The sequence below is a fragment of the Danio aesculapii genome, chromosome 14 (genome assembly GCF_903798145.1).
Source record: "Danio aesculapii chromosome 14, fDanAes4.1, whole genome shotgun sequence".
In the NCBI taxonomy this organism is placed as follows: Eukaryota; Metazoa; Chordata; class Actinopteri; order Cypriniformes; family Danionidae; genus Danio; species Danio aesculapii.
The window spans coordinates 47,186,222-47,200,239 of record NC_079448.1 but is presented as its reverse complement, the minus strand read 5'-3'; the positions used below and the strand labels follow the sequence as shown (position 1 = coordinate 47,200,239).

Here is a 14,018-nt window from a genome sequence, read left to right as displayed (position 1 = left end):
TAAAAAAAAAAAATTGTATAATGATTAGTTTTGAAAAATTGTATAAAAGATTCAGTTTTGTGACCTAATCTAAAGTGAAGACTAGTTATGCTTTATAAATATATAATGATTTATAATGCTTCATAAATATAAATGACAATTAAAGGCTCAGTATCAAATGAACAATAAATGTTCGCAATCTTATCTAAAAAGTAAAATTACTGTAAAGTTTAAACATTGCTGAATGACAAGAGTGTCAAAATACGACATAAAATTGGATAAAAAAACAACAATATAATAATTTAACAATATATGCAATGTTGAAACTGTAGAGTAATTTTATTTTAGATAAAGTTGCAAAGATTTACTTTTCATTTGAAGTACAGTTTCAATTGTGAATCTTGTGAATAATGTCGTTTATTTTCCTGTTTAGAATATAACTTACCCTTTAACTGTCATTTATAAGGGATTTATAAAGCATAAACAGTCCTCACTTTAGATTAGGTCACAAAACTGGATGAAGTTGAGTTAATAAAGCATTTATAAACATACAAATTAACTATGAGTATATGCCTGAATAATAAGAATTATAAATGTTAATTTGTATAGTTTAATAATCATCATTCTGAAGGATCTTAAAAAACATCCAACTAACTGGTTTGTAAATAATGCAAAACGTAATTTAGTCATGAAAAATAAATCATTAACAAAGTATGAAAGTACAATTATTAAGCAGATTATAAATGTGTTTGTAAGTCAAGAATACAGCATTTGTAGCTGCAGTTATAAACTGCTTACTAATGTTTATTAATGTAGAGTTAATGCTTAACAGATAATGAATGAACTACTTGCTAATGCTTAATAAATGGTTCATGTATAGTTATTATAAAGTGTTACCCTTCTTTCCTTTAAGCAGAAACTGGGGAAATAAATATACAGGGGGGCTAATAATTCTCATTTCGACTGTATAAAACAACATACGAAATCAAATGAACTCATCTGAGCCCAAACTTTTGTACAAAATGTAAAACCCATGAAATCAGGGGAAAACTTGAGAAATGTGTACAAGACAATAAGGAAGGGCCAGTGAATTGCGAGAGAGAGTGCCAGAAGCAGTGAAAGCAGCAGCTGGGTGTTTTATAATGATGGCACCAGAGAGACTGCAGGGTCCAGGGCCTCCTCTCAGGCCTGCTGTCTGTAAGCCTGAATGAGGCTCTTGTAATTCCCTCAGAAATGCTCGTGGTCCGTCAGTCCCGCTGAAGAGCTGTCAATCAGCCTCTCCAGAGCCCAGCAGGATAATGACAGCAAGCACAGCAATTTGGTTGTAAGAGGGGCTTTTTTTGCGTGTCTCAAAGCAGCTAATCCAACTAAGTTTCTGAAAGGTTTTTTCCCCCCTCGGTTAATTTTTGCTCATGCCGAAAGAATGCAAGACCACAAACCGAGGACTAAACAAACCAGCATGACAAATGTTTAAGTTAACCCAAACTTATTTGTCAGACAATGCTAGGGGAGATCATGTCTACGGTTACAGATGGAAAAAGCCTCCGTGTGGAACAATACAAAGCTCTATATATTGTAATTATTGGTCGACCGATATGGGATTTTTAATGGACTATGTTGATGCTGATTTATTACATGTCCAGTAAATGAAACACATGCAGAAAACTGGTGAAACTAAATGAACATTTATAATACATGAATATTTAAATGCATTATTATTCATTCATTCATTTTATTTTCAGCTTACTTCCTTTATTAATCAGGAGTTGCCACAGCGTAATGAGCCGCCAACTTATTCAGCATATGTTTTACGCAGTGGATGCCCTTCTAGCTGCAACCCATCACTGGAAAACCCCCACACACTCTTATTCACACACATACACTACGGACAATTTAGCTTTCCCAATTCACCAATAGCGCATGTCTTTGGAAACCAGAGCACCCGGAAACCCACACCATCACGGGGAGAACATGCAAACTCTACACAGAAATGCCAACTGACCCAGCCAAGACTCGAACCAGCGACCCACTGTGCCGCCACGCTGCCCTTAATTGCATTTTATTTTACATTTTATATTTTCGTCACATAATTACTGCTGCTTCCTGAAGGTTAAAGACAACATTCACAATTAATGAATAAAAAAAATGCTTCATACACACACACACACACACACACACACACACACACACACACACACACACACACACACACACACACACACACACACACACACACACACACACATATATATCCAAATGATTATTAATTTGTTTATTCATTAAATCATTTTAAATATTTATTATTTTCCCTCCCATTATTGCAGTAGTCTTATTGATTGTTTAGGGAGGAAAGTGTTTATTAGGGTCGTATTTTTGAGTATTTATTCCAACCTAATATTGTAATTTACTGATTTAATGCAGCATGCAATAAATAAATAAACAAATAATTAAAAAGAACCTTTAACATTAATAGTATCGTTCCTTTCCACAAAAAATTCTTCAGAGTGGAAGATGGTTCTTTAGATTAGTAGTCCTCAACCACCGGATCAATTGGTACCGCACCGCAGAAGAAATCATTAATTATTTCCGTTTTATTAAATATCTGAGTCTGGATGACTTTTTATTTTGAAAAGTCTTTTGTTTTGAAAAATGGCTATATTTTCTCGCTTACATCTCGATCACATGAGCGCCCAAATTTAACCCACAAGTAGCAAAAATGAGCAAGAAACAGACGTCTTTGGAAAGTTTCTTTGCAAAGGGGAAAAGACCAAGAAGGACCAGTGAAATGTCAAGGAATGGATCCGCAACCTACAGTATTTGTCAACAAATCAGGTGAGTCCAGCATGTCTGTGCAAGAAAATGATCAACTGCTAAAGATCGCAAATGACTGAGGCTTTTCGCGTCTTTTCTAGAGTTACGCCTAGCAACCTACGCAAAATGGTCAAGCGTTGACCAGTCTGCAGTGATAAAAAGGTTGGGGACCACTGCTTTAGATAATCAAAATGTTCTTACATTCATTTTCTTTTCGGCTTAGTCCCTTTATTAATCTGGGGTCACCACAGCAGAATGAACTGCCAACTTATCAGCACATGTTTTACGCAGCGGATGCCCTTCCAGCTGCAATCCATCTCTGGGAAACATCCATACACACTCACTCACAGTCATACACTACGGACAATTTAGCCAACCCAATTCACCTGTACCGCATGTCTTTGGACTGTGGGGGAAACCGGAGCAACCGGATGAAACCCACGCGAATGCAGGGAGAACATGCAAACTCCACACAGAGACGCCAACTGACCCAGCCAAGGCTCGAACCAGCGACCTTCTTGCTGTGAGGCGACAGCACTACCTACTGCGCCACTTTGTCGCCCCAATGTTCTTACAATAAAGGGGTTATTGTTAATAAATGTCAAACATATTTGACATTAAGGAAAAATGCTATGTGTTAAAAAAATGATAAAAACAAGTGTGAGTAGTGATATAGAATGGAATATAGGTTTAAAAATAGCTCTTACATCCAGAGTTGTGTTTATATTTATGATTGTTTATTTATGCTCAACTTGACATCGAAAAATGTATCAGCTGATGCCAAAATAATAATAATAAAAAAGAAATCGAATTTCGACTGACATGTATCGGTCGGAAACTAAATGCAATTAACATCAATTAAATATTAAGCATTATATAAGCAAAATATTCATTTGTTGAACATATTTACCAAAAGCTACAAATTGTAGTCATTTAATTAATTCTAGTTTTGCACAAATTAGCTTTTTTAAACTTGATGTGTCAACGAATATTGTTTAGAACTAATTCCACTGTCATTCCTGTTTGCTTTAAATTGTACACATTTATCATTTTCATTACACTTTCCATCTCTGAATACCTTTAGCACATTTACCCATGCTTTTATCCACTGTATTTTTCACGTAAGATTGAGTATAGCCACTATAACTTAAACACGTCAAGACTTCCAGTCCCATTCACTTATTCTGATTGTTATTTGTGAATCTATTTACAAATAGAAGCAGATGAGATGAAACACATTAGCAGAAAAAAGCTTATTACGCTTTGCAAAATAAAGTGGATTACAAATAAAAGCATCAACCATGGTTTTTCCAAAGCAATACTAGTTTAACTGTGGCATGTGCTAAAGCTGTGGTTATATTATAAATAATAATTAATGCACTGAAAACTACACTACCTGACAAAAGTATTATCGTCGATCCTAGTTGTAAAAGCAACTTGACATAATAACTCGACTTCTAGTTGATCATTTGGAAAGTGACAGAAGGTCGATTTTTCTGATGAATCATCTGTTGAGCTGCTTCCCAGTCATCACAACTATTGCAGAAGACCTATTGAAACCCGCGTGGACCCAAGATTCTCACTGAAATCAGTCAAGTTTGGTGAAGGTAAAGTCATGGTTTGGGGTTACATTCAGTATGGGGCGTGCGAGAAATCTGCAGAGTGAGCCTGAGATATCAAGACATTTGTGCTCCCCATTACATTACAAACCACAGGAGAGGGCAAATTCTTCAGCAGGATAGCGCTCCTTCTCATACTTCAGCCTCCACATCAAAGTTCCTGAAAGCAAATAAGGTCAAGGTACTTTAGGATTGGCCAGCGCAGGCACCAGACATGAACATTATTGAGCATGTCTGGGGTAAGATGAAGGACGAGGCATTGAAGATGAATCCAAAGAATCTTGTTGAACTCTGGGAGTCCTGCAAGAACGCTTTCTTTGCCATTCCAGATGACTTTATTAATACGTGATTTGAGTCATTGCAGAGATGTATGGATGCAGTCCTCCAAGCTCATGGGAGTCATACACAATATTCATTCTTTTTCCAATGCACCATGACTTTATATTCTATACTGGACATTATTTCTGTTCAGTGACAAGACTTTTGTCCCAGCAAAGTCCGACCTTTCTGTCTTAATTAAATAATTAAAAATCAAGGCATGATCATATTTTATTTTTGTAAAATAAGCGTAATCTAGAGGCCTTTACCTTTCATATAAGCCACTTCTGATACCAAATGATCAACTAAAAGTCAAGTTATTATGTGTTATTCCTAAAACTTGGATAGGCGACAAGACTTTTGTCAGGTAGTGTACAGTTACTAGACCCTTATCATAACAACAATAGGATTTATTGCTGAGTGAGAAGTAAAATACACATGTATAATGTTAGCAAATGTTTTAATTTATTTAGTTTTTTTATGACTTTTGAATTTAATAGTAAAATGTAAGTTGTAAATTAATGCGACCTTTAAGTGTTTTGTTTCTGTCGACAATACAATTTTGACATTTATACTGAGGTTTGATTCTTTTTTCTCCCTAAAACACGATACTACAATCAACAGATTCATCACTGGATGGTAAAAAAAAATGAAAAGAAAAAGAAAGATGCACCACAAAACACACGCTGAGAAGGCTAAAATGCCCACTAACAACCTTATTCCACTTCCTTGAGGTTAACGTCTGGAAAAACGAGACGAAGAAAAGCCTTCACGGACTCAAAGGTAAACCTATTAGGGCGACAAATGTATCCCTTTAAGCGAGCCTTGGGAAGCAAGTGTCTTGAATGTCAGACCTTTACAAAACAGAGGTGTTTTTGCTGTGAGACAAGAAAACAGTAAAGCTTCGCCCTTTTATATGGGAAAAGCCCCTTATGGAGAAGGGGAGTACATTTTCTGCTTATAACAAAAGAGGATACACACATTCACCTACAGGAGCTTTCAGTTCCGCTGGAGACATAAAGAAGAGTGTTCAAGTTGGGGGATGAAAAAAAAAAATCAGACTGTCACTCTTCGGCTTTTTAAAAAGCTCCGACAAGATCTGGCGCCCTTTACTTTTTGGTTGACACTTTACAATAAGCTTGAATTAGTTAATGTTATTTAATGAACAATACATTTATTACATATTTGTTCATGTTAGTTAATGAAAATACAGTTTTTGTAGCTCTTAGTGCACTAATTTATACTAACAAGCATGAATTTGGAATTAGTAAATGTTGAACTATGATTAATAAAAGTTGACAAGTATTTTTAATATATATTTATTTTTTAGGGGGGTTTAACCTTTAAAGGGCACCTATGGTAAAAAATCTACTTTTCAAGCTGTTTGGACAGACATATGTGCATGTATGGTGTATAGACTGTCATATTGGGTGATATAAGCACACCCAGTGCTTTTTTTTCAATTTAACAACATAAAAAATGGTGGACCAATTGGAGCTGTTTTCAAACCGACCGCAACTTTATGTAGGCGAGCGGTCCCCCCGCCCACCAATATTGATTGATAGGCGCGTCATCATATCCTCAGTTTGTTGATTCACGTCCGCCATTTTCAGCGTGAGTCGAAGCAATATCACTAAAGGAACACGCTAGCTCTATTTTTAGATGCAAGGCTCATTGGGCTCAACACAAGAGCAATATTCTCCACATTATCGCTCTAATCAGAATTATTGGTTGTATCTTTAGGTAGGTTTGCAAACATGTGTACTTCTCATTGAGTCTACCTTATACTTCAGTCGTTTGCATTTCTCGCGATCCCAGAAGCTCCCTGTGATCTTAACTAGCATGCGTTTTAGAATTCTAAACATAGGTTTCTATCAGGGTACACTCAAGTCGACAGCTGGGCGCCGCGGACCGCTGCAGAAACCTATGTTTAGAATTCAAAAATGCATGGCGCGACGATTCAGGACACTTCATGTTTCTGCCGCGTCACAGAGAGTGTCTGGTGTGCCGTGTCGGTCCATAATATTAATATTAAATCATAAAAAAAAGAGGTAAACTATGTGCCCTTTAATGTATAGAACAGTGCAGAGAATTGACAGGAAATAGGTGGGAGCAGAGAGACGGAAAGGGTCGGCAAAGGGTCGGACCTCAAGCCAGGAATCAAACTCGGGTCGCCGTGAGCACAATGGTGCTATATGTTGGCACAATTAACCACTATGCCAACTGCTTTTTTTGTTTTATGTTTTAGCAGATAATCAAAAAAAAATGGTCACACTTCACAATAAGGTTTCATTAGTTGTATGTATTTGTAATGCATTTACTAAAATTAACTATATGAACAACACTTCTGCAGCAGATCATCTTGACCATGTCTACATGCCTAAATGCATTGAGTTGCTGTCATGTGATTGGCTGATTAGAAATTTGCGTTAACGAGCAGTTGGACAGGTGTACCTAATAAAGTGGCCGTTGAGTGTACATTAAAATTCATTCAAGTAAAAGTGGTCATCAACATTGATGAGAAAGTGTGAAAAGCGATCACAGACAGAATCCTTTCTGAGCTTTCATAGTGGAATGAAATAATCCAAGCCGACAGCAAAACCCAAAAGAAGCATATATGAAAAGTCATTGAAAATGTTTAAAACATCACATTCGGCGAGCGATAATTGCTTACAGCCACGTCGCTCTGAGATTCACACTGAATTTAAAAAAATGAGGGAATCATCATGACTTTGCAATGTTTTTGAAGAAAGACCGCAGCTGATTTCCACATGTAAACAGCACAGAAGCGTCTAAACACAAGTAACTCAGAGTGATTCAGCGAGAGCAAACAACCATCATCTCAAGTCCTGATTCATCTCCTCATTCTTGTCATACAGAAGAACAAAACTCTGGATGCCAACCCAGAGAAATCTGAGGGGCTTTTCAGAGATTTACCACAGAGCATAAAACAAAAACGGAGATGAAGGGAAAACGGGTTCACAGGTCAAGTGGCACAGAGAGCCGAGGGGAAAAAGATGGATTTTTGAAGTGCTCGTGAGATTGGAGCTCATGAATACTGCCGATGGTCTGTTTTGAATCTTTGTGAGCCGCCTACTGAGGGAACGTTTCACACGAGAAAGATAAAATGGATAAAGCATTAGCTACACAGCTAACATGAATGCTTTAATTCTTACATGGTCACACTGGAGATTAGAAGACTTCTCACTTTTTTTGGGAAGCCACATCACTCATATTTATTTACATTTTTAACATGCAATGTGGTATGATATCGGAACTCGTGTTGTTTATTAAATGTTTTGTAAACGCATTCATGGCTGTTTTGTCCAAAAGCGAGAAGCAAAGTGTTTATTAATGGAACAAAACAAATGATCCAAGTTTGTGTGATGATGATTATTGGTTTAGAATTTATTTTTTAAGACATATACATTTTTATTTTAAGTTGGCTAACTACGTGTATATTGATTATTAAAATTGAGCACAAATATATTTCATTTATGTTTTTTAAGTATATAATTTATTATATAATTCTTTTTTTCTTAATGTTTATTTTTTATTACAGTTATTTATTAGTTTATTTATTTATTTATTTTATTTCTTTAATATTTTTCTTCCATAAGGCTACTGCAATAATGGGGTTGTTTGGGGGGGTGGGTGTTTATTAGGGTAGTGTTTTTGAGTAATAATTAGTGTTGTCACAATACTGGAATTTTAAAAACGTCAATTTCCCGCTAACATTTGAGTGCTGTTGAGCACGTTCTTAAACAGCACTCACTGTTTAACGTTACTGAGGGAACGTTTCACACAAGAAAGATAAAATAGATGGATAAAGCATTAGCTACACAGCTAACATGAATGCTTTACTGCTTACATGGTTGCACTGGAGATTAGAAGGCTTCTTGTTTTTGTTGGGAAGCTACATCACTCATATTTTTTTATTTTTAACATGCAATATGGTATGATATCAGAACTCGTGTCAAAACTTTGCAAGAATAATCAAAGGTTGTTTATTAAATGTTTGGTAAACGCATTCATGGCTGTTTTGCTTAAAAGTGAGAAGCAAAGTGTTTATTAATGGAACAAAACTTGCAACAAATGATCCAAGTTTGTGTGAGGATGATTTATGGTTTAGAATTTACTTTTTAAGACATTAAAAAACATTTTTATTTTAAAGTAATCTTAGACCCTGGTAATTTATGCATGAAGAGCCTTTGGGTGTGAAAAGTACTCTTATGCAACGTCTTATGTAACAGACTTTTGAGACTGAATTTTGTTGATAAACATGAATGTCTGAGTCTGGACAAGCCACTGGAAAATGTTTTCATCTGAAATGAATGTTTGAATTAAATGTTTATTGTAAGATTTGTGTTTGATTTAAATATGTAGATTTTATAAAGTTGGGATGTGTTTGAGCATTCTAGGGTTCTACATACAGGGAATTTCACTTATTCCAAAAGAATTAATGACAGTAATTCCATTTAATGAGGTATAATAATTGACTGATAGGTAAATAGGTTAATTAAATAAAATAATAATATTTTTATTTATTTTACTTTTTTTTAACTTTATTTTTAGTAAAAAAATAGAATAATTGATTTATTTAGTAAAAATTTGGTCATTTATTTACTTTTTAATAATAAAAAAATATATATAAAAAAATGACTATATATTATAATTCTTGTATTATATTATTTCATTTGGGTGGCGCGGTGGCGCAGTGGGTAGCCCCGAAGTGGTTTGAGCCTCGGCTGGGTCAGTCACTGGAAAACACCCATACACTCTCATTCACACACATACACTATGGACAATTTAGTTTATTAAATTCACCTATAGAGCCACCTGTCTTTTGACTTGTGGGGAAAACCGGAGCACCCGGAGGAAACCCACGCCAACATGGGGAGAACATGCAAACTCCACACAGAAATGCCAACTGACCCAGCCGAGGTTCGAACCAGCGACCTTCTTGCTGTGAGGCGACAGTGCTACCTACTGCGCCACCGCATCCCCTTTTAGAATTTTAAAAATATAAATAAAAAATATATATAAATACAAAAAATATAGAATAATAAATTGTTCTATATTTTTTATATTTACATATTTTATATTAATAGTTTTATAGTACATTTTTTTTAATTTATTTATTTTATTTACTTTTATTTATTTACTTTTTTATTGATGCATATTTATATATAATTTCTTTTATTATATTAATTAATTTCTTTTATGTTGCATAAGTTGACATGGTTTACGTCTTACTTGAAATATCAAAAAATGACTTAATTTTTTAATTAATAAATGTATATATACAGTAATATCCTGGAACTGAGTAAGTAATGGAAACATTTGGCTTTACATTCACAGATTGAGACATTGCTACTCAGATAAAACATGGCTTCAGTGCAGAAATTATTTTTAGGCTGAGAAGTTATAAGGCTATTTTATAAAATCACGATTCTAGATCCAGAATACCCTAATGGTATAGTATACAGATATTGAATACATTATGGGGATTACATTTGGAAACAAATTTAGATTAACTACATTGTTAAAAGCATACTAGCACTAGGCTTGTAAAAGCAAAGGTTAAATGATTCAATATTGCTTTCAGACCATTAGTCTGCTACTATCTCTTCTTTCAGCTTTGATGAAGCCACAAACTTGTCTTGAAGGTGTAACATCTCCTAAATCACGTGTGTTGCAGATCAAACCGGCCGGACGCCCCTCATGATAAAGCTGGTGCTGATAGCAGTGCTTTAACCAGTCAGGTCAGCTTTGTGAACCGGCTATCAGCACCAGCTCTGGAAAATGTCAAATAGCATCATAGATTGATGACCTGTGGGCTTCACATCGACAGACTCACATTCCTGCAGCAGGACTACCGACATGCACCAAATACCAGTTAATTACTTCAAAGAGTGATTATTAAAGGGATAGTTCACCCAAAAATGAATATTTCTCACTATTAATTCACTCTCAATTTGTTCCAAATCTTTAACATTTTTCATTCTTCCAAAAGTTATTTTGATGAAAGCTGAAAAACTGTAATCATTGCCTTCAATAGTAGGAAAAAGAAATACAATGCAAGTCAATGGTAACAGGTTTCTTTAAATATCTTCTTTTGTGCTCAAGGGAAGAAGGAATATAATACAGCTTTGACACACGTAAAGGGAGAGTAATGGCCCGTTTTCACTGAGTAGTACAGTATGGTATGGGTCGGTCCGGGTCACCTTTATCAGGCTTGCGTTTCCACTGCCAAAAGGGTACCAATGTCGTGGTGTATGACAGAAAGTTTCAGTCGATGTCACTCTCACTCAAGGAAATGTCAAAGTAAAGCTGTACAGGTCATTCACATTTCATATGAGAAGCACTTCTCACAAAACACATGCTTCATACACATAAATACTTGAGTATAAATGTTTATTACTAATTTTTCTATGAGCAGGATTTGATTATAACTGCAGATCAATGATGCAGTGCGAAATAACCTACTGTTACATCTGTGATTATATCAAATAAATAAATAAATGCAACATATGAACACATACAGACCCTTACAGTGTCCGATATGATACCAATTACAGAAAAAACACACAGCATAGATTTAGTGCTTATTTGGGTTCAAAAGCAACACACAACATATAGCTCACAGTCAGAGCAAACCTCTCATCTGTATCTTTAAACTTCACCAGCACATGTAAGCTCTGTTAGAGAGTAATTCCATCATTCAGAGTTCATAATAGTTGAAAAGGTGATGATAATAGTTAAAGATGGCAGTTTGTTCATGTTTTAGGTTGCTGAAAGAATTATTTGCTCCTTTTGTTTTTCGGGCTTTACCGTGGCGTTTATATATGTTTCTTTATTTAACCAGATAAAAAACCCATTGAGATCAAGATCTCATTTACAAGGGTGACCTGACCAAGAGGTCCGCAACACACGACTTATGAAAAAAATAAAAATAAAATAAGGCTAATAATAATATTAATAATAATAAATAGAAAATCAATATAGTATAAAAAATACAGTTCAGTTGTTCAGCTTTACAACGTTTCAATATATTAAAAACACATGCATTGAGAAATGGACTGTTGTTGTTTGTTCAAAAGGATAAAGCGAAACGATGTCATTGGGATGAGCTCAGATATTTTTTAGTTGAGACTGAAGAGTATTCCAGGATGAGGGGGCGGCACGACTAAAGGCTTGTTTGTCCGTTTCTGAAAGGATCTGATGTCAGAAGCACTTCAATAATCACGAGCACGTTATTATCATCAGCTTAAGAAGTTCGTTATTTCAAATATAGACGTGTACGCGAGCTCTCTTGAGAAAGTAAAACCACTCGAGCTTTTAGACGGCCTTGTAAACAACAACAGGGCACAGGGCAGATTCTGCTCTTCTTCTTGGCTTTGTGGCTGTTTATCAACACAACGACAAGGTTTGTTTAAGCTCGGGTCGACCATGGCGCATTATTATATGTATATATTGTTATGATGTAATGTCTCGGCTGTGTACTTAAAAATGGCGCTTCCTTTATTTTTATTCTCCTAACTTGTGCACGAGCTAGTGACGCATCTCTAAACCAATAGTATTCAGCTGCATGCCTTGTTTCGTCTTTTGGTACCCTTTTGTTGCGATCGGTAACTTTTAGAAAAGGTACCCAAAAAAGTGGTAAAGTACGGTTCGCTTTTTGGTACCTTTTGACAGTGGAAACAGCCATAAAAGCGTACCGAACCATACTGTACCGTACCACTCCTTAAAAAATTTGGAGAATTTTTTTTGTGTGTGTGAAATACCCCTTCAATGGTTATCGCAATAACTGGAGCGGTAATCAGTCATTTAATTTAGAATGTTTAAAGAGATAGTTCAGCCGAAAATGAAAATGAATTCTTCATCTACTTTCCTTCATGTGGTTTTAAACCTTTATGAGTTTCTTCTGTTGAACATAAAACATATTTTGAAGAATGTTGGTGCTGAAGGAGGAGAAAAATGATGTTAAAATGAGCTGAAACAAAGCAATTCTTGAGTTTTTAAACCGTATTCAACTGTGTTCAATCCGCTTAAATTTGTAAAAACTAATAATCTTAATAAACTTAATCCCGGGCTGCATAGTGGCGCAGTGGGTAGCACGTTCACCTCACAGCAAGAAGGTTGCTGGTTCAGTTGGCATTTCTGTGTGGAGTTTGCATGTTCTCCTGATGTTTGCGTAGGTTTCCTCCTGATGCTCCGGTTTCCCCCACAGTCCAAGACATGCGCTATAGGTGAATTGGGTAAGCTGATTGGCCCATAGTGTATGTGTGTAAATGAGTGTGTGTGGATGTTTCCCAGTGATGGGTTGCAGCTGGAAGGGCATCCATTGGATAAGTTGGCGGTTCATTCTGCTGTGGCGACTCCAGATTATTAAAGGGACTAAGCCGAAGGAAAATGAGTGAATGAATGAACTTAATCCCTTCATGTTGTACCAAAACAAATCTATTGTGTGGAACCCAGCATTTTTAAAGTGCATTGACTTCCATAGTAATTTATTTACCAACTATTGAAGTCAATGAGTGCCAGCAAACAGCATTCTTCAAAATATCTTCTTTTGTGTACAGCAGAAAAAAACGCTCATAAAGTTTTAAAATCACACAAAGTACAGTACAGTATAAGTAGATTTTCATTTTTGGCTGAACTATCCCTTTAAGAGTCATATTTATTTTCTTATTTAATAGCATGCGTTGACTTTCTTACCTCAATAATGTAGAGCACAATGTTTTTGTAGAAGCAGTACAGGATGCACTTGGCCACGCGGTTGTAATTCCAAGCTCCATGAACCAGTAGAAGATTCTTCAAGTACTTGAACTGTGAAAGAGAGAAGGGAGGACAGAGATAAGTTCATTAAGGTCTATCATTTACACAAGATCTACAGTTTCCCAGCCAAGACAGAGAGCGCTTTTGGATTCAAAAACAAAGAGACAATCTCATCCGCGCCGGATAACAGGAAGCCTGGAGTTTTCAGGAAGAAGATCAACACTGTCTCACTCAAATTCATGAGATCTACAGTGACAATCTGTCTTCTGAGACTCTTACTTAGAGGAAGAAAGAAAAATTTGTAATGCTGCAATGAAAACAAACATTGAGTTGCTACACTAAATATTTATTTTAAAGGGGAGCTATTATATCCAAAGAAGTCTCTGATGTGCCTGTGTATGTGAAGTTTCAGCTTAAAATCCCTCACAATTAATCTTTTATAACTCTTTAAAACTGCACCTTTTAGGGGTTGATCATAATTGTGCCGTTTTGGGGACTGTCGCTTTAAAT

General features: G+C 35.7%; 1 protein-coding gene across 1 annotated transcript in view; it reads right to left on the bottom strand.

The window, feature by feature from the left end:
- Nucleotides 1–14,018, bottom strand: part of atp8a1 (ATPase phospholipid transporting 8A1) — a 336,556-nt gene that overhangs the window by 79,702 nt on the left and 242,836 nt on the right. The window contains exon 27 of the mRNA XM_056471711.1: nt 13,449–13,559. Within this exon, the coding sequence (XP_056327686.1) occupies nt 13,449–13,559 (111 nt within the window). The remainder of the gene's footprint in view (nt 1–13,448; nt 13,560–14,018) is intronic.